This window comes from Aquarana catesbeiana, linkage group LG07, assembly GCF_042186555.1.
Source record: "Aquarana catesbeiana isolate 2022-GZ linkage group LG07, ASM4218655v1, whole genome shotgun sequence".
In the NCBI taxonomy this organism is placed as follows: domain Eukaryota; kingdom Metazoa; phylum Chordata; class Amphibia; order Anura; family Ranidae; genus Aquarana; species Aquarana catesbeiana.
The window spans coordinates 189,662,537-189,685,584 of record NC_133330.1 but is presented as its reverse complement, the minus strand read 5'-3'; the positions used below and the strand labels follow the sequence as shown (position 1 = coordinate 189,685,584).

At 42.6% G+C, this 23,048-nt stretch overlaps 1 protein-coding gene across 5 annotated transcripts in view; it reads right to left on the bottom strand.

The window, feature by feature from the left end:
* The window catches only part of LOC141103386 (coagulation factor XIII B chain-like), a 1,015,098-nt gene that overhangs the window by 851,943 nt on the left and 140,107 nt on the right, over positions 1–23,048 (bottom strand). For all 5 annotated transcript variants that reach the window (XM_073592904.1, XM_073592906.1, XM_073592905.1 and 2 more), the window contains exon 3: positions 3,933–4,127. In XM_073592904.1, coding sequence (XP_073449005.1) covers positions 3,933–4,127 — 195 coding nt within the window. The remainder of the gene's footprint in view (positions 1–3,932; positions 4,128–23,048) is intronic.

Sequence of the window (23,048 nt, the reverse complement as noted above, 5' to 3'; positions counted from 1 at the left end):
AAGCATGTTTGAATTTGATGCAGCTAATGTGAATGGATGAAAATTAGAAAATGATTAAGATTGCTTAATCAATCATTTTGAGAGGGAAATGTTAGAAGCTTTCCTTTATCTAATATTTGCGTATTACAAAATACTAACAAGTTTGAAAGTGATAGATCTTGAAATTATAATTGAGTTATATATATTTATCTCTTCTATATTTGGAAAACTAACAAATAAGATTTTACAGTCTGTGCTTCTCATTGGAGAGCTTACATATGGTAGTAATTAGCCTTTCCTCTCCCCCATGGCAAATGGGATAAGGTTTCACATTTCTTAAGATGCAGAGGTTTGAGTTAAGAATATTAGTTCTTTTTACTGTAATATTTCTTGATTGGGATATTCATAAGAAAAGGGCCTTTTATTGAATATAATATATACATATTGATTTATGTAACATTAATTCATTTAGATGATAAAGTTATATTGTATAAGGTATATGGTTGTACACATGGCTCTTGTTCATCCCCCAGGTTCTTATGGAATGCCAATATACAGTATCTCACAAAAGTGAGTACACCCCTCAAATTTTTGTAAATATTTTATTAAATCTTTTCATGTGACAACGCTGAAGAAATAACACTTTGCTACAATGTAAAGTAGTGAGTGTGCAGCTTGTATAACTGTGTAAATTTGCTGTACCCTCAAAATAACTCAACACACAGCCATTAATGTCTAAACCGCTGGCAACAAAAGTGAGTACACCCTTAAGTGAAAATGGCCAAATTGGACTAAATTAGCCATTTTTCCCTCCCCGGTGTCATGTAACTCATTCTCGGGTCTCAGGTGTGAAAGGGGAGCAGGTGTGTTCTGGTATTATCGCTCTTATTCTCTCATACTGGTCACTAGAAGTTCAACATGGCACCTCATGGCAAAGAACCCTGAGGATCTGAAAAAAAGAATTGTTGCTCTACCTAAAGATGGCCTAGACTATAAGAAGATTGCCAGGACCCTAAAACTGAGCTGCAGCACGGTGGCCAAGACCATACAGCGGTTTAACAGGACAGGTTCCACTCAGGACAGGCCTCACCATGGTCGACCAAAGAAGTTGAGTGCACATGCTCAGCATCATATCAAGAGGTTGTCTTTGGGAAATAGACGTATGAGTGCTGCCAGCATTGCTGCAGAGGTTGAAGGGGTGGGGGGTCAGTCTGTCAGTGCTCAGACCATACGCTGCACACTGCATCAAATTGGTCTGCATGGCTGTCGTCCCAGAAGGAAGCCTCTTCTAAAGATGATGCACAAAAGTCTGCAAACCTTTTGCTTAAGACAAGCAGACTAAGGACATGGATTACTGGAACCATGTCCTGTGGTCTCATGAGACCAAGATAAACGTATTTGGTTCAGATGGTGTCAAGCGTGTGTGGCGGCAACCACGTGAGGAGTACAAAGACAAGTGTGTTTTGCCTACAGTCAAGCATGGTGGTAGGAGTGTCATGGTCTGGGGCTGCATGAGTGCTGCCGGCACTGTGGAGCTACAGTTCATAGAGGGAACCATGAATGACAACATGTACTGTGACATACTGAAGCAGAGCATGAGCCTCTTCCTTCGGAGACTGGGTTGTAGGGCAATATTCCAACGTGATAACGATCCCAAACACACCAGCAAGATGACCACTGCCTTGCTAAAGAAGCTGAGGGTAAAGGAAGATGGACTGGCAAAGCATGTCTCCAGACCTAAACCCTATTAAGCATCTGTGGGGCATCCTCAAATGGAAGGTGGAAGAGTGCAAGGTCTCTAACATCCACCAGCTCCCTGATGTCATCTCAGAGGAGTGGAAGTGGACTCCAGTGGCAACCTGTGAAGCTCTGGTGAACTCCATGCCAAAGAAGGTTAAGGCAGTGCTGGAAAATAATGGTGGCCACACAAAATATTGACACTTTGGGCCCAATGTGGACCTTTTCACCTAGGGGTGTACTCACTTTTGTTGCCAGCGGTTTAGACATTAATGGATGTGTGTTGTGTTATTTTGAGGGGACAGCAAATGTACACTGTTATACAAGCTGTACACTTACTACTTTACATTGTAGCAAAGTGTCATTTCTTCAGTGTTGTCACATGAAAAGATATAATAAAATATTTACAAAAATGTGAGGGGTATACTGTGCTCACTTATGTGAGATACTGTATCTGTTAATAGGGATGATATTGTATTTCAATAGCTCCTCAGTAAGGGAGGGGCGAGTTAGGCTGAAATACATTTGTCACTAGAGTTTGTGGAACTATGAGACAAAACCAGCCCTTTTTAGGAGAAGATGGGGGCTGGATTTAGGAAAGGAGATGAACAAAGACTTTGAACTGATAAAGGACTTTCTTGGGACTCTTCTCATCAATATAAGTTAAATAATATCAAGAGAATATTCATATATTCTACAGACATACATCAAATCCCAGGATGGTCCCGACGAATCAGGGACGGTTGGGGGGTATGTCTAAATATCACATGCGATCTGCTTTTGTGAATGGAGGCCACTAATGTTCTGCTTATTTGTCTACTTTTTCATATTTGCACAAAAAGTGTACTGCTAAGAGGTTCAAAGGACCCCTAGTACCAGGTTAGCTGGGAAGAAGTGACCATCTAACTAACCCTATGGGGGAAAAGTATGGGAAAAAGTTTTATGAGGCCTACTTTATCAGCACCTCCATGGGGCCTGCTTTTGGGTAGCTCCTACAAAAGCACCCTATTTTTAGTTTAATCTAGTTTTTACTGTTATCCAGGGCTCAGGAGTTCCCCTCTTATTTTTTAAAGGCTTGCAAAAGTATTAACAAGCAGGAAGGGAGTACAAATCTTAAACAGGGACACAGGCAGAAATAAAAATATCACACAGGGTCTAGCCTTTCCTACTCATACATACTTCATAGGAAGGTGAGCATATACCTTTTTCTGACAGGTGAGTGGTGTTTGCACATGAATGAACACTGAAGAGACACAAGCTTTTATATATTTTGTTTTTGTACTATTGTGTTATGCACCTTTTGAATTATTAATCATTCGTTGCCCAACTAAATAGAAAAGACGCACAGAATAATTTTGGATATATGTTGATTGATTTTTATGTTCAGTGCAGCTCATTTGTAAGTAGATTAAGCCCCGTTCACATCGGCACAATTTAACATGCGATTTGACATGTCAAATCGGAGCCTATGTTGCGGCTCTGCACCGATTTCCAAAAGTAGTTCCTGCACTACTTTTGGCGACTTCAGGGACTATTTCAATAGACATCTGTGCACAAACCCACACAGATGCCTTTCAAATTGGCCCCGAACTCGCACTGAAATGTGGGTTTGAAATTGTGTGAGTTCAGCTGAACCCACATGATTTCGAACCCCTGTTCAGTGTGAATGAAGGCTTATGCCGCATACACATGATCGGATTTTCCAACGGGAAATGTTGGATGTCTGACCGTGTATGCTCCATCGCACATTTGTTGTCGGACTTTCCACCAACAAATGTTGGCTAGCATGCTCTCAAATTTTCCACCAACAAATTTGTGTTGTCAGACTTTCCGATTGTGTGTACACAAATGTACAAAGTACAAACACGCATGCTTGGAATCAAGTACGAGGCGGAAGCGTTCGGTCTTGTAAAACTAGCGTTCATAATGGAGATATCACGTACGCCTTGTACGTCACTACGTCCATAATTGTTGGCCAACATTTGTGTGACCGTGTGTATGCAAGACAAGTTGAAGCTAACACCCTTCGAACAAAAATACACGGATTTGTTGGTGGAAAGTCGTGTGTACGGGGCATAAAATTAAAGCATGTTGGATAAATTAACATTCAATTGAATTATGTCTAAGGTGAATGTTGCCCAGTGACATTTTTATTTTTGGGTGAATTCTGGGTGAATGTCATAGTTAATATTTTATAATTATTTTTGAAACCTTACCTTCAATGCATTGGCCTTTAGAAATAGTTATCCATTCACCTTCAATGCAGGCCTTTTTAATATGACTAGTTTGGCTGTATCCTTGGTGACAAATGTAAGTTGCCACCTTCCCAGGTGGAAAAGTTTCCTCATTCCACTGACCTTCTAGTTCCCCATTTTCATTACTTTGCTGTGGCTTTGAACAGTAACCTAAAACTTAACAACCATAAAAAAGATATCAGTAAATTAAAATATACATACACATTGTAGTTATTAGTTGCCAAATGGAAAAATACGGTATGTAAAAAGTCTCCACCCTGACTAAAAAAACAATGTTTTTCCCAACACCTTTACCAATTACCCCAAAAATTTACTTCTAAAATTTAGCATTAAATTCAGAGGTTTTAGTTACACACTCCTGTATAGCGTAGTCACAACTCTAGTTACATACTTACTTAAAGGATAACTAAACCTTCATTTTTAAAAAAATAACAAACATGTCATACTTACCTCCTCTGTGCAGTTGGTTTTGCACAGAGTGGCCCCGATCCTCCTCTTCTGGGGTGCCTCAGTGGCACTTCTGGCTCTTCCTCTTCTCGAGTGCCCTGTCGGAGAAGCGCTCTCCCTCGGGGCACCCGTGCAGGCAAGCTCCTGTCTCCTGCTGCTGGATCCATTGACACAGACAGCAGAACTTGGCTCCTCAATGCATAGAATGCATTGAGGTGAAAAACTGCAAGAGTTTACCACTCCTTTAACTACTTGCCTACCAGGCACTAACACCCCCTTCCTACCCAAGCCATTTTTCAGCTTTTAGCGCTGTCACACTTTGAATGATAATTGCGCGGTCGTGCTACACTGTACCCAAACAAATTTTTTATCATTTTCTTCACACAAATAGAGCTTTCTTTTGGTGGTATTTAAGCACTGCTGGGTTTTTTATTTTTTACGAAAAAAACATTTTTGAAAAATAAATGTTTACTTTTTTTACTAAGCTGATGAGTCGGCACCGATGAGCACTGATAGGATGAACTGGTGGGCATTGATGAGGTGGCACTTATGGGCACTGATGAGGTGGCACTGATGAAGCACTAATATGCTGCACTTATGGGCACTAATGGGCACTGTTAGGTGGCACTGATGGGCACTAATAAGTGGTACATATGGGCACTGATGGGCATTGATAGGTGGCACTTATGGGCGACACTGATGGGCATTGATGGGCAGCACTGATTGCCAGCACTGACTGGTATGGCTAATGGGCACTGATTGGTGGCACTTGTGGGCAGTGGTGGGCACAGATTACTGCCACTGGTGGTCACTGTATTGTGACACTATATTTCTTTACTGTAATCAGGACACTGATGATCAGTGCCCTGATTACATTCCTACATGTCCCCCTGTGAGGAGATGCCGCTGATCGGCTCTCCTCTCCTCACACTCTGTCAATGTGAGGCGAGGAAAGACGATTACCGGCACTTCCTTGTTGTTCCTTGTGTCCTAGCAACATGGCGCGGCAGCGATGGGCGCGTGAGAGCGGCCGTTCTGGGATGCCGTCATATGACAGTGTCCCAGAACAAGAGCTGCAACTCCCCACCGTCATTTGACGGTGGGTGGGCAGCAAGCAGTTAATCATCCAAGCAGGGGAATTTTCATCAGAAAAAGTTGACAGGAAATGTACAGTGTAGGAATTGGCAGGAAATGTGCAATGTACAATGCTGAGGAGACATTTGACATGTCTCCTCAGCAGCAACGTTGCTCTTGGCAAAGGACCCTCAGACATGGCTCGTTCAGCCTTGTAGACTACAGCACCCTGCTGCACAGGCCCACTCCTGGCCTCTCATTAGTAGTTCTCTTGACACCTTAGGCTCTCTCTCAGTCCTCAGACTCATAGACTCTCTCCACCCCCTGGACTCACCTAGTTGCCTCAGCTCTCCTAGTCTCCTAGATTCACTCAGCTGTCCAGACTCTCAGTCCTGTGGGTAAGATATCTCTCAAACATGGAGTGCAGTCTCTTAATGGTAGCACAAACCTCTCTACTGGTGGGGGCTTTGAGCGATGGCCAGGTCCTTGCTTATAATGAGTGTGCACACTTACACAACCAGTAAGTCCTGGGCACAGGATTGTAGACCTCATATCAAGCAAAATCTATTCAAAGTCTCCAAGCTCCAGACCCAGATCCGGGACTACCATACCCAGAGAACGCCAACAAGCCAGCCTTCTCTACTCAGAAAACAATAAGCTGGAGCTTCACACTCTGCCTTAATGTGAATCCTATGTGTTTTCTGCCTATCCTCACACAATGGCAGGGCCTAGCACTGTCACAAAATACACTGTATATACTGTAGCAGAGTATCTTACAGGATGTCTGGAAGTCTAGAAAATTACTGTTTGGGATTTACACAACTCCCATGCTCCAGTCAAACACCTCTTTTCACTTTGGGTTTTGAACCTCTCCCCTTTTGTCAACTTCCCTGGGACCCACAGTTAGAGCTCTACAGCCTGGGAAGCAGACAGGTTATGTCTGTTGGAGCTAAAGTTTGGTTCAAGCTGCAAAACTGTGTATGTGGAGGTTGATAAGCGTTAGGCTTGGACAGCTTTATAGTTAGGACTGTGATTGTGTAATTAGTGCTGGGACACTGCTAGGTTGTTTGGGAAGCTTTTTAACCATTCATTTTTGGAACACTGTACAGCACCTGTATATAGCCATCTAAACAGCACAAGAAACACATCACTGGTTGGCACTGTATCAGTGGATTGGTATCTGTCTGAAAGAGTTGCTTACCCCAGGGAATATTATACCCGCTACTTATCTCTAGCTCACCATACATATACTCAGGACATTTCCGCAATACATGCACATCCCCAAGTTGATTTACTAAAGGCAATAAGCTATAATAGCCACTATTGCACTGGGGAGTCTGTGCTAGGTATAAAGCTGCCTGCAGGACTTTACTGGGCCAGAAAAAACAAAAATAGGTCACACAAGGTGGGGCAAATTGAGTGGTTTCTTCTGCCGGCTATCGTTGGCACCCTTTAGCGTTGCTGCACGTGTCGTTTTGTCTGAGAAACAAAACCTGCATTCAGTTAAAGTACAATGAAGTACATGTATACTCCGTGATAATAGGGTAAGAAGAAGAGCAAAAGAGGGGTAGTAATTGAACCAGTGTAGAATCAATCTAAAGCAGTAGGGTTATCTTAAGCACAGGTTAGGGTGAAAATTTATGGCAAACTGCTTGTGATGAGTATTAGAGCATGTAATGAGAGTATGGCAAATGGTTTTTGAAAGACTCCTGAAAGGTTCCTGCCACACAATGTAGACAATGGGTTAATAACTTTCTCACCAATCCTGCAACACAGAATTTGTTGCAGATATAGGAGGGGCCCCTCATGGATCTTTGGCTCGATCTCAGGCTAACAGTGGATTAAGATGGTGAGCAACCTTGCTTGTCCTTCCCTCAAGAAGGCCAGAAACAACAGAGCAGCAGACAAGGCTATGTCCCATTTCCTGAGGTGACAGCTGACACACAGGCTATGCTTCCAGGTAAGACCCCAGGCATACTGTTACAGAGGTCCACACTCTTCCTCGTCCTGGCACCAACTGCTCCTCCCTTATGTTCCATTGCCTCTTAGGAATTGTAGTCTTTCCACCAATAATGTAACACCGCCACCCCTGCAGCAGAACTGCATCTCCTATCCTGCCCTTCCCACCAGCGCCTTTCCTTCTGCAAGCCTGGCATCAACCGATGAGAGGAGTATGGTGGTGGTGGGGAGAAGTGGAGAGACAGAGGGATAAGGAGCAGGTAGACCTGTCTGAGACCTGGAGTTCTCAACATTAGCAGTCTTTAACAGGGGTGTAGTTTGTAAACATAGGGGGTCCACATTATTCTCTGATTTCTTCCCCCATAAATCTAAAGCACAATATTGCGTATACCGTTTGCTGCACTTTGTCAGCCACATATGGTATCATGATTTTTATATGATACCTTTGCAGACACCTAGCTGCAACTGTACAGGGACTTGGTATCCCTCTGGAGAATGTTGGGGACTGTCTCATGGCAGGGGTGACAGTGACTGAATGTAGGACCATAAAATGTGTTTTCACTGTTTTGTTTACAAAGCTTGAGGTATGCGATAACAGTAACTGAATCAGTATATTCATTGATCAAATAGAAACTGAAACTGATGTCTGTATTATTCCATATTTTAGTGTTTTTGCTGAAACTTTTCCTGAAGAAGCAGGTTATTCGCTGTAATTTTGACGCAGTTTGCGTTTTGCAGGAACTCGTTACTCTCCACCAAGGTGGGGCTAACAAGAACTAACCGTGAGAGGAGTATTATGCCCTGTACACATGATCGGACATTGATCGGACATTCCAACAACAAAATCCATCAGATTTTTTCAGACGGATTTTGGGCCAAACTTGTCGCACAAAGTTGTCGGAAAATTCGATCGTTCTGAACGCGGTGACGTAAACCACGTACGTCGGGACTATAAACGGGGCAGTAGCCAATAGCTTTTGTCTCTTAATTTTTTCTGAGCATGTGTGGCACTTTGTGCGTCAAATTTGTGTACATACGATTGGAATTTAAAACAATCAGATTTTGTTGTCGGAAAATGTTATATCCTGCTCTCAAACTTTGTATGTCGGAAATTCCGATGGAGCCCACACACGATCGGAATTTCCGACAACACAATCCGATTGCACTTTTTCCATCGGAAAATCCGACCGTGTGTACAGGGCATTAGATTGGCATCCTTTGTGTGTCTCTTTATGTCTCTGATATACATGTACATGTGAACATTTTTATTCTGTATTAATAAACTTTTAATATATTTATATATTTTGGGGCACTGTTATAGTCCTTTCCACTTTCTTTGTTAGGGTCCATTTCTTCGTGCAGTCTTAACCCCCCTGACGGTATTCCCGAGTGTGGCTCGGGGTGGATTTTCAGCACCAAAAGCGGTAACCCTGAGCCACACTCGGGATCGCATCGCAGGATCCAGGTACAGCTTACTTACCTTGTCCCCAGGATCCTGCAATGTCTCCACGCACTGTGTGCGAGCCGTCCTCCGCTCGATCTATCACGGAGCCAAGTTCCGTTCCCTGCGAGCATTGTGACGCACAGGGACGGAGAACGACACCAAATTAAAAATGTAAAACACACAATACACATACAGTACACTGTAATCTTACAGATTACATTACTGTATCAATTTATTTCACATCCCTTTTGTCCCTAGTGGTTTGTCCAGTGCCTTGCATGCAGTTTTATATTACAAATACTGTTGTTTCTGCCTGGAAACTGGAGATTGTCCATAGCAACCAAAACCGTCCCTTTACATCAAGAGTGGTTTTAGACCAGCTAGAAAACGGCTAGAAAATGGCAATAATAAATTAGAATCACTTGCAGAATTGAGCGATAGTGATTTGTGGGAAAATCCGTCATCAAACACTAAAAGTGATGACAGCGACAATTCTGCAAATGAGCAAATTTCAGTGTTTTTGATTTGATTACATTTATATTGAATATTTTTTATTATTATTATATTTGTTATAATTATTTATAGTTATTTATTATACTATAATTTTATGATTTCGTTTTTCAAACTTTATCATACCCGGAATGTCTACTAGACTCTTGTTTGGACAGATTTAAGTGTGTTATTGTTAAGAATTACAGGCCTACAATATAAAACGTCAAATTTCCATGCAAAATAATTGTACCGCTTTTAGCATCAAAAATATGAAATAATCATACCGCCAGGGAGGTTAAACAGTTTGTGCACTGCACAAGGGCATGTGCTCCAGAGCTTAGTAAATGAGGGGGAAGGTCTGCTGACTTCCATCATTCAATCAAGTGAAAATGCTGTTTTTTTATTTGCCTTGCATGTGATTTGGTATTATTAGTAAAGGGAAACGTTACCACATTTACATAGCTCTGAAGGAAATGCCTTTCCAGAGTGCAACTGCACTTGCAAAGTGCACAGTATTTTTGTCCCTAATAAATCAACCCCTTTGACTTCTTTTCCACAAAACAAAGCCTCCCTAGGAACAGGGCTCTTGGGATATGTAGTTGTGAGACTATGGTGTTGATTTACTAAAACTGGGCGATCAGAATCTGGTGCAGCTGTGCATGGTAGCCAATCAGCTTCTGACTTTAAACTTTGACAATAAAATCTGCAAACTGATTGGTTCCTATGCAGAGCTGCACCAGATTTTGCACTCTCCGGTTTTAGTAAATCAACCCTTATGTCTATGACAATAGGAAATGAGTCTCCAGCAGATTCTCTTATAAGAACTTTACATGAGTGGTAATAATGACACAGGGAGAATTAAAAGCGGTTTCTCACTACAGGAACAGGGTTACAAAAAAAAAAAATGCTGAGACATGCTCTAGAGAGCAACCCCCAGCACGCATGCCAGAGGTGCCACGTGGCCGCATTTAGGATGGCACCCGAAGACTTTTTAGACACCTGCATAGCCAGCCACCCGATTCTTGTGGTTGGCTATACAAGAAGCTCGGCTGCCTCTTGTCCCACCCCCCCTGCGTTCCCGGAGACACCTGACAGATCGACATAGCCAGCCGCCCAATGCTTGTGGCTGGCTATACAAAAGCTCAGCTGCCTCTTTCTCCTTCTGGTCCCTCCCACCTCTTTCAGCTTGCATTCATTTAGCCAACATGGTTGCTGGTGTTTGACTGGATATAGGGAATGCTACACCCTCCCCCTCCAATGAATGCTGTGCCCGGCCTGCTTAGCTGCTCCTCCCATCCCTGCACAGGATATTTAGAAGATCTTGTCTTCCCGCACAGTACATACATAGCTGAAATTGTAATGTTTATCAGCTCCAACCTCCATCTGCACGGTATGTAGATCCCCACTATGTTGCTGCACTGACCTGTGAAATCTTCAGATCAGAACAGCAGCAAAGCTCCAGTAGTCAGTTACACACCTGTCTGTAAAAGAATCCGATCTCAGCTACAGTATGTGCTGTGTGGCAAGGAGGAACTCTGACTGTGCCCTGCCAACCCTGACCCCTGTTCTCTGCCCCTCTGACTTCTGTCTTCTGCTCCAATGACCCCTGTACACTGCATCACTGACCTCTGTTCTCTAACCCCATCCCCTGCCCCACTGACCCCTTTACACTGCCCCGCTTACCTCTGTCCTCTAACCCCATCACACTGCCCCTCTTACCTTTGTTCTCTAACCCCATCCTCTGCCCCACTGACCCCTGTACACTGCCCCACTGATCTCTGTCCTCTAACCTCATCCTCTGCCCCACTAACTTCTGTACACTGACCCCCTGACCTCTGTCCTTTAACTCCATCCTCTGCTCTGCTTACTTCTGTCCTCTGCACTCCACTAACCCCTGTACACTGCCCCACTGACCTCTGTCCTCTAACCCCATCTTTTTCCCCTGCTGACTTCTGTCCGCTAACCCCATCCTCTGCCCTGCTGACCCCTGTACACTGCCCTGCTGACCTCTTTTCTCTGACACCTATATGCTTACCCCTGTACACTACCCCACTGACTCCAGTCCTCTGCCCTGCTGAGCCCATCCTTTGCCCTGCTGAACACTGTGCTATGCCCTGCTGCACCCTGTCCCCTGCCCTGCTGAACCATGTTAGCTATTGGGCACTACTAATTTACAGGTGCAATAATTGGGGCTGATATGAGATGCAAAGGTGCAGAAATTGGGACTGATTTGGGGTCATATAGTGCAGGAAAAGGAGTTTATTTGGGGTCTGAAGGTGCAGGAATTGGGACTGATCTGAGGTTTGAATGTGCAGAAATTGGGGTGGTCTGAGATGTGAAAGTGCAAAGCTCAATCTTTATTTCTTATTATTGTTCAAGTCCTTTACAGCATTCACTATTTAAAGATTTCTTTTCATGATCGAAAGTGTGAAGTTGACATTTTTTATGTAGCTTGCACTCTCTATTTCTTTGAAACATTTTTCGGCACATTGTGCTTAAAAGGTTGCCTATCCCTGATCTAGAGTGGGAGAGAGCAAGGTTTAGGAAATGCCTGGACATACACATTATTTTAGCAAACCTATTTGTTACTTGCACATACCTGCTGTACGTTTAAAAGCAAAATATTTAAAGTGTATTCTATAACAAACTGGCATTCAGAAAGTGAGAAATGTGTGTGAGTTTAACCACTTAAACTCTGGAAGATTTTACCCCCTTCGTGACATGGCCATTTTTTGCTATTTAGCATGGCGGTATTTAACTTGTGATTGCGCAGTCATGCAAGGCTGCACCCAAACAAAATGTATATATCATTATTTTTTACACAAATAGAGCTTTCTTTTTGGGGGTATTTGATCACCCCAGGGTTTTTCATTTTTTGAGGTATAAACGAAAAAATACAGAAAGATTAAAAAAAAAAATAATAATATTTTTTTCATTTCTACTATAAAACATATTCAATAAAAAAATTTAAAATATACATTTTCTTCATAAATTTTGGCCAAAATGTATTCTGCTACATGTCTGATAAAAAAAATCATAAGTGTATATTAATTGGTTTACATGAAAGTTCTATCACTTACAAACTATGGTATGTATACTATATTGTCAAAGGTATTGGGACGCCTGCCTTTACACTCACATGGCATCCCAGTCTTATGTCCCGTACACATGGTCGGACATTCCAACAAAATCCATGGATTTTTACTGATGGATGTTGGCTCAAACTTGTCTTGCATACACACGTCACACAAATTTTGTCGGAAATTCCAAACGTCAAGAACGCGGTGACGTACAACAATGATGAGCGAGAAAAATGAAGTTCAATAGCCAGTGCGGCTCTTCTGCTTGATTCTGAGCATGCATGGCACTTTGTGCGTCAAAATTGTGTACATACGATCGGAATTTACGCGAATGGATTTTGTTGTTGGAAAATTTGAGAACCGGATCTCAAATTTTCTGCGACGGAAATTCCGATGGAAACTGTCCAATGGAGCCTACACATGGAATTTCCGACAACAAGCTCTGATCGCACATATTACGTCGGAAAGTCCGACCATGTGTACGTGGCATAAGTCTGTAGGGTTCAATATTGAGTTGGCCCACCCTTTGCAGCTATAACAGCTTCAACTGTTCTGTAAGAGCTGTTCACAAGGTTTAGAAGTGTGTCTATGGGAATGTTTGACCATTCTTCCAGAAACGCATTTGTGAGGTCAGGCACTGATGTTGGACTAGAAGACCTGGCTCGCAGTCTCCGCTCTAATTCATCCCAAAGATATTCTATCGGGTTGAGGGCAGTCAAATTCCCCCACCCCAAACTCACTCATCCATGTCTTTATGGACCTTGCTTTTGTGCACTGGTGCAGTCATGTTGGAACAGGAAGGGGCCATCTCCAAAGGGCTGGGAGGGACCATCCCCAAACACAAACTTGGGAGCATGCAATTGTCCAAAATGTCTTGGTATGCTGACACCTTAAGAGTTCTCTTCACTAGAACTAAGGGGCCAAGCCCAATCCCTAAAAAACAACTCTACACCATAATCCTCCCTCCACCAAATAATTGGGACCAGTGCACAAAGCAAGGTCCATAAAGACATGGATGAGCTCTGAAAAATACAATTCCCGGGATGATGCCTGCACTCATCATCCTGGTATAGCCACTCAAAGTCCAGCGACGTACCGGTACATTGCTGGTCCTTGTTGGGCATATATGTAATGTTCTTTTATTTTCATAAAGCCTATAGGCTGAATAAAAAAAGAGAACCTAACAGATTCCTCCATTCACATCGATTGATGTGGATGAAGAAATCTCTGCCAGAAAAAATGTGTGTGGTATGCCCACCATTAGAATCTACCACCCTGCATCCACCCACTTCTAATGTTGGGCATACTGTAATGTAACTGTAATGTAACTGTAAAAAATGTAATTTTTTTTTTCCTTGAGCCCGCAGAAATCTCTGCAAAAAAAAATTTAAAAAAAATATGTCAAAGCATAGGAGCGATCTACCCACTGACCACCCCAGACCACTCACATTTGGATATATACATTTTTTAACTGCAGAAGAGAAATCTCCTGCAGTACTGTAATCACTGATGAATGTATTCTGAAAGAATGCCCTACTGCTGTCCGAATAAACAGATCAGTGCTGCAGCTGAATGGTGTTCCTGTAAAACAAACAACGGTTATGTAATGGAAATTTGTAAGTTCTGTATATAATTGTATTGTATTTTGTATGTATTGCACATTGCCCTCACTGTGCACACAGCACTAATAATGTTTTCAGTAAATGTTTACATTCTTTCGAGTCCTGATTAGAATAAGCCTGCCTATGTAACGCCCCTTGTTACGATAAACCTACAATTGTAATATTAATGTGATACCTACGTAATCATGTGCATAAAAACCTTCAATTGCGTCATAATAAAGCAGAACAGTAATTTGGAAAGATGCTGAGCGTATCTTTTGTGTCTGTTCCCTACTGCAGTAGTTATTATTAATTTGGAACCACTAATCAATATGAGGATAGGAGTTGCCTATCATCAATTTAACCGAGTCAGTTAACAATAAAACACAGTAACAATAGAACATTAACTCAATAAACAACAATTTTTGTGACTATCATTTTTTTTTTTTTACATGTTTTTTTTTCCACTTTTCTTTTTTTAGTAACTGTAAACTTTACAGGCTGTGATATTAGGGTCTTTCAAAATGTGATAGCCAGTTTCCTGACTATCTAACATCTTTGTGTACAAATTGTGTGTCCTAGACTGTGCCGTGCTGTACCCTATACTAATACTCCACTAGTGTGTGGTAGCAACAGAAGCAGTCCTTGATGCAGAGACCAGGTTGGCCAGGGCAGGAGGGACCTGTCTCATCTTATTCCGTGTCTGCCAAAGACACATCTTCTTTGGGCTGACCTCTGGCTTGGGATACCAGAGAGGACAGCAGGCTTACTGCATCTGGATCTGAGGTTTGGGCTACAGCACCTTTTGGATACAAAAGAGCCATGAGGATCTCTTCCTGATATTTTCAGAAGGATTCACATTGTCCTGTTGCTTTGTAAATTACAAATGCGTTGTACAGAGCCAATTGAAATAAATAGACACCCTTTTGTACCAGTGTCTGACTTTGCAGGAAACTAAATACAGCTCCATTATTTGGTCGTTGAAGTCCATCCCTCCCATGTTAAGGTTATAGTCATGAACATAGAGGGGCTTGTCAATAACACCAGATGCTGTGCTAATTTCGACCATCGTGTCTGCATGAATGGAAGACAGGACGAAAACATCCCGTTTGTCCTTCCACTTGACTGCAAGCAATTAGTTATTTCTCAAGCAGGCTTTCTACCTCTTTCTAAGTAGGGTATTTACAAGCCGTTGGGGTAAGCCCCGGTGATTAGGTTGCACGGTGCCATATGAGCCAATTCCAAGATTGTGTAAGTGTCTAAATAGTAGCACATTGTCTACATACAAGTGGTACCCCTTGAAAAACAAAGAAAACACCAAGTCCAATACTATTTTACCACTGCTCCCCATGCAGTCTGGGCAGTTGGGCGCCTCTACTTCAAAGTCTCTTCCCTCAAACTCTAAAATGACATGTAAAGCCTGTAGCCCACTCACTGAGCTCCTACATTTTGACCCCAGATCTGGCACGCTTGCTGAGGAGATGCTGTTTGAATGCAAGGCAGCCAGTAAAATGTATGGTGGACTCATCTTTGCAGATGTTTTGTTGGGGTGTATACACACATCTGAAAATTTCTCAGTGAGGTAATTTATGAGGGGCCAAATTTTGTAGAGCCAATCATATTCAGTGGACCAAACATGACAGCAAGTCATTCTTTATTGTAATGCCCATGTTGAGGGTTAAGCCTAAAATGTCCTAAATTCGAAAACCGTGATAGGTTTCCATGAAAATTGTCTGGCAAGAGTTGAAATTGGGTGGGCGGCGATGTATTGTGTGCATAAATTGTTTTGGCCCACAATGGAATCATACAGATCTTCTGTGAAAGGCAGTTAAAAAAAAAAATCAAAGTGAGTTTTTAAATTTGCTGTTTCCACCCGAATTCCAGATTGGGCAGTGAATGGAGGAAGCATGGGTGCTGCTAAATCTGTGGGCTGCCAATTAGGATTTGCAAGCACATCCAGAAGGACACTATGGGCCTGGGTTCAAATTCTTGGTGGCTGTGGGACACTTCTCACACTAGCCACCTCATCAGCTTGGACTGCACTTTAGGGGACTTGCCACGTTACCAAGTGATACTGCAGTGCTGATCTGTAAAATGCCAGGATGTACTAGGCCACAAGTGTATGCAGATTACCAAAAGGTAGTGGCGCACTAGTACTTGGATCCTGCTGTATATAGGACAAGTCATGCTTTCCTAGCACTTCAGCTACCTGGGGTCCGGTACACCTGATCTTAACAGGGGCCTCTTCTCCATCATCTGAGCTACCTGTCAGGGTGCCACTGCTCTCTAATAATTCCTATTCTGAGGCAGATTCTGTCAGACAGGCTTACCTGTAAGCCTCTTCACTGGAGTACCTTTCTTTGTACATTTGGCTACTAAATTTACAGGTACCTAGTGCGACTAATGGGAAAAGAGAACCTGGCTGTCAGGACTGCTTGAACTGCTACAAATAAAATTCACCTGCTAGTGCTAGCAGAGATCAGGCCTGATTTTTTGGGGACATTATACTAAGGGGGCACCAGTATAGCTCTGTTCATGATCAATATATTGATCCATACAAACACTATACTAGTAATGGCGGTGATCAACAACCTATAGAGTGAGTGCGATAGCTAATCTAACACTAGCTGCTCCTGGCTAGGAGGGGCACTAACTGACTCTGATGCTAATGTTATCTGATGCTGCAAGTGATGCTAATACAGTGATCAGTGAAAAATACTGTACACTGACACTGTACAATGGCAGTGGCTCGGTGACAGTGGCAATCAAAGGATTAATGAGAGCAATCAAAAGGTCTAAAGTGTTTGTGTGAGTAAAATGTGCTGCTTTTACTCAATGTGTCTCTCTGTCCAGGAAGAGGAGAACCAGCCAGATCCTGTGCCTGTGTTTACTAACACAGGCACAGAGCTGCTTCTCCATTCGCTGCAGGAGATCAGCAGGGTCCGGGGCAAAATCATTGGCCGGATCCTCCTGACAAACTGCTCCTGCAATGAATGGCAGCGGGGGTCAGTGGGGAGCGAGGGAACCTGGAAATATCAAGCAATATACAGGTATATTACTTTGCCCAGAGCCGCCGCTCGTCTAGAGTACATTGCGGGAGGGTGGGCGGCAACTGGTTAATTACATTTGTGCAGCCTGGCTGCATATCTATTTCACTATTTAAACACTTACCTCCTGCCATACCTCCCAACTGTCCCTGATTTCCAGGGACTGTCCCTGATTTGGAGCATTGTCCCTCTCTCCCTCATTCCTCCTCATTTGTACCTCATTTTGGTCTGATCTATATAGATGTATATAAAATGCACTTTTTGTCTATCAAAAAGTGTTTCCCAGTGCTAAACCTTTCATTTGATTTCTAAATTTTTGCATTTGTAGATTCCAAAAGCCAAAATAAAGGAATAGTAGTGGTAAAAAAAAAAAAAAAACACTTGTGGGTTTAACCAATCTTATTTTTTTTGTACAATTCTCCTTTAAGGGGATGTGGAAAGGGGTGCGTCCTATGCCTGCATACTTTTGCTGATAAGTGTCCCTCATTCCCATCTCAGAACATTGGGAGGTATTCTCCTGCTTTTGTAATACTGACATAGACTCGGATATCTGAACCTCATTTATTTATGCCTTTCTCTTTCTTTAGTCTTTAGTTCATACAGGGCTAGGAGGGCTTCCCTACCTTTCCAGGCTTTGCGTAGATTTACATGATAGATCTGCTCCTTCTTCCATTTGTTTGGTTGGTACACCTTATTCTTTAAGAAAAAAGAGGCCGATTGGCCAAATGCTGCGCTAAAACTGTGCTTGATTAACTACTAAACTATTAAAAAAAAAAAAAAAAAAAAAAAGTCATCAAACCATAAGCAGCCCGCACCAAGAGTCTACAATACAAAAGCCAAGATCATAAATTATATATATATTAGTGCAGCGCTAAATTCTTGAAGTAGAAGAAATATAAATTAAGTGAAAACATACTGAACCAGAAAACTAAAGCAGACAATAACAAATTGTGCTAATATTAAGAAAAATAATTCACCCAAGTGACATTTAAAATCACATATACAGAATTGATAAACACACAAACAAAATGTCGTTAGTGATCCTGAGATGTGGATCAGTGTAATCCACAATGGTAGTATTCAAAGTTCCAATACATTTACAAAAGAAAAAAAGGGGGTGGTCACTGAAAGTGCGATCGGCACTGGGATGAGAAAGGAGTCCCTTATCCAATGAAGCGAAACACCCAGGTGAGTAAGTTGTCTCCTTACCAGCTGTAAAGACCAATATGTTGGTCTCACCGAGCCCAGGGAATTATGGTCTCCCAAAAACCTTAAAGGAACTCCAGGGCTGTGGCATCCGTGTCACCAGAAAGGACCAGGGGCTGCTCCGTCTGTGATTGTTGATTATGCTTATTTACATTATTTTACGTTCTCATCTGAGGTTCTGAGAATACTTGCTTAATACTGTTGATTGGACCATACGGGATGCCACTTCCTTCAAAGAGCTGCAGCCACTCAGAGGTTGTTTTTTCTGAGAACCGTGTGGTTAGAATTTCAAGAAGACATTTCCAGTACTGGACTCTAAGTTTGTTGGTCTTGAACCTTGTATCACTAATAAGTTCAGGTAAATTCAAGATCTTGCAAACAATAGAGAACTGTTGATCGTTGCCTGCTCAAATTACAACATAACCATTCTTTGCTTTAAATGACAAGCTACCTGGCTCTCTCTTGTCAGCAGTTCCTCTGCTTGCTCTCAACAGAGTTGACTCTTTCCAGCCCCCTGGACTCACTGGCTTCCGTAGTCTTCCCGACTTTCAAGGCTGGCCAGCCTTTCCCAGTCCCTGGGCAAAGAATCCCCCTTACACGGGAACTTACTTTTCACCATGGGCACCATGAGCACACAATCCCCCGGGTGGAAAGTTCAAACCTTCGACAATCTATCATACGCTTGACTCTGTGCTTCCTGTGCTTGCTGAAGGTTTTCCTCTATGATGCATCCCATGTAATTTAGAAGTTCAAAGGGTGATAACCTTGTGGAAGACCGTGAAACCTCTCTAATTGCAATCAACTAATAAGGCAAAAGACAATCCCAATCTCTCCCATCTTTATCCACCACCTTTTTAGCAGGGCTCAAAAAGTCTTGAGCTACTAGCCAGGCTTCAAGGGTTACTCGCCACCAGTGCCCCACCCAACCCCTACCCTGCCCCGCCCCTAAACACGCCCTCATAAAATATCTCATCAAATGACACATAAATGTTTTATACATGAATTAGGTTACAAAAATAAATATTAACAACAACTTTATCAGTGCAGCCTCACCTGTGCCCACCATTGCAGCCTCACCTGTGCCCACCATTGCAGCCACACTGTGCCCACCATTGCAGACACACTGTGCACAGGCACAGGTCAGGAGGAGGCGGGGCTGTTTCAAGCAGAGTGGAGACAATTGTAATGTAAGCTGTAACAGCGTGCTATCCTGCTCTGTGATCCCGTGGCTCCCAATCAACCCCGCCTGCCGGCTGGGCTTACCCCCCCACCCACTCCCAGACAGCCCAGCTCGCAAGCCCTCATTTTCCACTCGCAAAATGCGAGTAGGCGAGTTGAAAATCTGAGGGCTGTTTTTAGTATACATTTGAGGGTTTTGTTAAACCGTTCTACCAAACAATCAATCTGAGGGTGATCTGAAACTGCAAGTGCTTAATATTGAACAGTTTGCACAACTCTTTCATTACTTTCGACATAAAGGGAGTCCCTTGGTCAGTTAGAATTTCTTTTGGGATCCCAGTACGGGTAAACATATGGAACAATTCTCTGGCATTGTCTTATGCCGCGTACACACGACTGGACTTTCCGGCAGGAAAGGTCCGACGGAATCATTCCATCGGATAACCCGATCGTGTGTATGCCTCAGCGGACCTTTTTTTTCGAAAATTCTGACGGACCTAGAAATAGAACATGTTTTAAATCTTTCCGATGGAATCAATTTCTATCGGGAAAACCGTTCGTCTGTGTGCTGGTCCGACGGACCAAAAACGACGCATGCTCTGACGCAAGTATGAGACGGAAGCGCTCGGTGTGGTAAAACTACCGTTCATATTGGAGCTAGCACATTCCTCACGCTGCTAATTCTTTTCTTCTTTAGAATGCTAGAAGAATGAAGTTGTTTTGCTGCTCATATTCAGTGTTTTCACAAACTTCTTTCTTCATTATTTATCCTCATATAAATATCCTATTTTTTAAAAACCCGATCTCCATAAATAATGTTTACAATCATTTTTTATACTCATCTTTTATAATTTTTTATTCCATCAAGATTTATTCTACGATTACTTAAAAATGATTTTCTAGTGATCTCCATATAATTGTATTTTTTTGAGTTTCAAGTTACCACAATAACATTATTATCTGGTATTTTTTCTTAACCTTAAGGAGGTGTCCCTTGTTAATTTGACATAGGGGGTTACAGCTAGATAGCAGCCTTTTGGTGGTAAGGCAGAGGGGAGGCACCTGGGATTGGGTGAGGCACCTACTGGGCACCTACTGGGCCCAGCCACCTCCTGGCTGCCGCTTGCCACGACCTCCTCCTGGCTGATGCTTGCCATGGCCTCCTCCTGGCTGAGCTTATCCTGTGTATAAAAAAGGGACATAGTTGTAGTTTTTGCTTCATCAATCACACACAAATTTCTTTTGCTTTTACAGGGGTGGTGACATCACCCCATCTGATGAAGGCAATATCAAGACATTTTTGACACTATAATGTCTGATATTGCCTTCAAGTTTTATACGTTGAACTTTGTAAGTTCCAGAGTTGTGTATGTTATGTTTTAAAACATGTTTCAAAAAAAAAAAAAATCTGGATGAAAAAATATAATACCAAAAAAATAAAGAAAAACCCAAAAAATGTTTTAACACATTTATACACATTACACATTTATAATTCAAGATTTTATCAGCAAAAATTTTTTTATTAATATAAATTTTAGACATTGTCTGGCACTGCAATGGCCCCCCTACCCATAAAATAATTCACATATCTCTCCCGAAACGATCGGAATAAGCTGGAGTCTGAAAAGCACGAATCGTCTCTAACCAAACTTCTACTAACACGAGATAAACACGAGATCAGCAGAAGGAGCCTAAAGGGTGGCGCACTGGGTCTTCTACTTCTTTTTTCTAGTCCCGTCGTACGCACTCTATGTCAGTGCGTTCTAAACGAACGGACTTTGGTGTGATCGCGTGTATGCAGGACAGTTTCAGCGGAACTCCGTCAGAAAGACCGTCAGAGTTTAGTCTGATGGAAAAACCGGTCATGTGTACAGGGCATAAGAGGGAGCGCTTCTTAAGAGAACAGCATCAGGATACTGGGTGACATAGTCTATGACTACTAGGATGTATTGATGGCTTCCAGCTGACTTCTGGTCCTATCAGATCCATAGTGATTCTGTCAAAAGGGACCTCTATCTCAGGCAATGGCACTAATGGGCTACGGTAATAGGGCATATTGGCTGACTTTTGACACTCAGGGCAAGACTCATAATAGTTTTTCACATCTGCATGTATCCCAGGCCAAAAGAGATACGTTCCTCAGTATTTTCAGATGGCGGATGACCACCCAGGGGATGTGTATGTGCCACATTCAAAATTGTCCTCCTATAAGGACCAGGCACAGGAGTTGTTCCACAATTTCACCCCAGATATTTGTCAACTTGATACAACATGTCATGGTTAACTACCAAAAAACATAATTATTAATTTTTTTTCTTACCCTAAAGTGTAATGAAACCAACAAAAGCTGCACCCCTATATCATCTAAAGAATGATTTTAAAACATATATACAAAATATTGTGTGATTCCTGACAAGAACCTTAGTATCCAATACTGTACAAATTATTGTAAATAAATGAAAAACATTAATTCATGTGAATATATAAATGAAAAATTGGTAGTCCATATAAACATATACAAAAAAGTGATATGTCACAAATGTGTTCAGGAAAAAGAAGTGCAAAGATATAGAAAGAATGGACTATCTTGTGATAGTGCATTCCAAATCCACCAACAGTGTGAAGGATACTGGATTTCTAACACAAACTTATGTCCTCCACCCAGGACTAGAACAAGGGGTGGGCGGGAGGGGCGGTTGCTCTGGGCACTGTGGTATCATGAGAGGAGGGGGGAGCAGTGCAAGGAGGTTGAAGGGAGGGGAAATTTAGGGGGGGGGGATCTGAGCTAGAAGGGTGGAAATTTTGTGCTGGGAGGGGGATTTGCAGTGGGGGTAGAGGATGTGTACAGGGATGGGGAATTTGAGGGATAGAGAATTTGTGCTAGGAGGAGTGATATTTTGGGGGGTCGATTTGTGCAGGGGAGATTTGCGGAGAGAGAAGATTTGAGCTGGGAGGGGGGGATTTCAGCAGGGGGGTTCGTCCTGCGAGGAGGGGGAATTTATGCTTAGGGGTAAGCATGCAGATTAGTCCCAAATTGTTTTGGGGGGGGGGTTTCGATGCTCATACATCTTGGGGGGGCACAGTTTGGCATGTTCGCCCTGGGCTCTAGATAACCTTGTCCCGGCTCTGCCTCCACCAGACTTAACTCACTGGAAGAATTGGATCCCCAATTACAGAGATCAAATCAGCATGAACAACTCATTGGATTAGCTCCAATAGATCCCGGCCACAGGTATCAAATGGCTCTGAATATCTTAACTCCAGACCATATTACCTCATACAACCGCCATAGAGGAAGAGAGACAAAGGGTGCACATAGCATGAATACTGCTAGATGTGTGTTTATTAAAAATGTAGAAGGGTACTCACATTTGTATAATCAGACACATGCAATCAAAATCAAACATGCTGCCGACAGCCAGCATCGACGGGTGTAATGACGTCACAGGTTCTGGCCCCGCCCAATGCATTTCGCATCTCAGTGTGTCATCAGGGGAAATGGGAACGTTTCTGTCTCCCCTGATGATGTGCTGTAACGCGAAACGCAT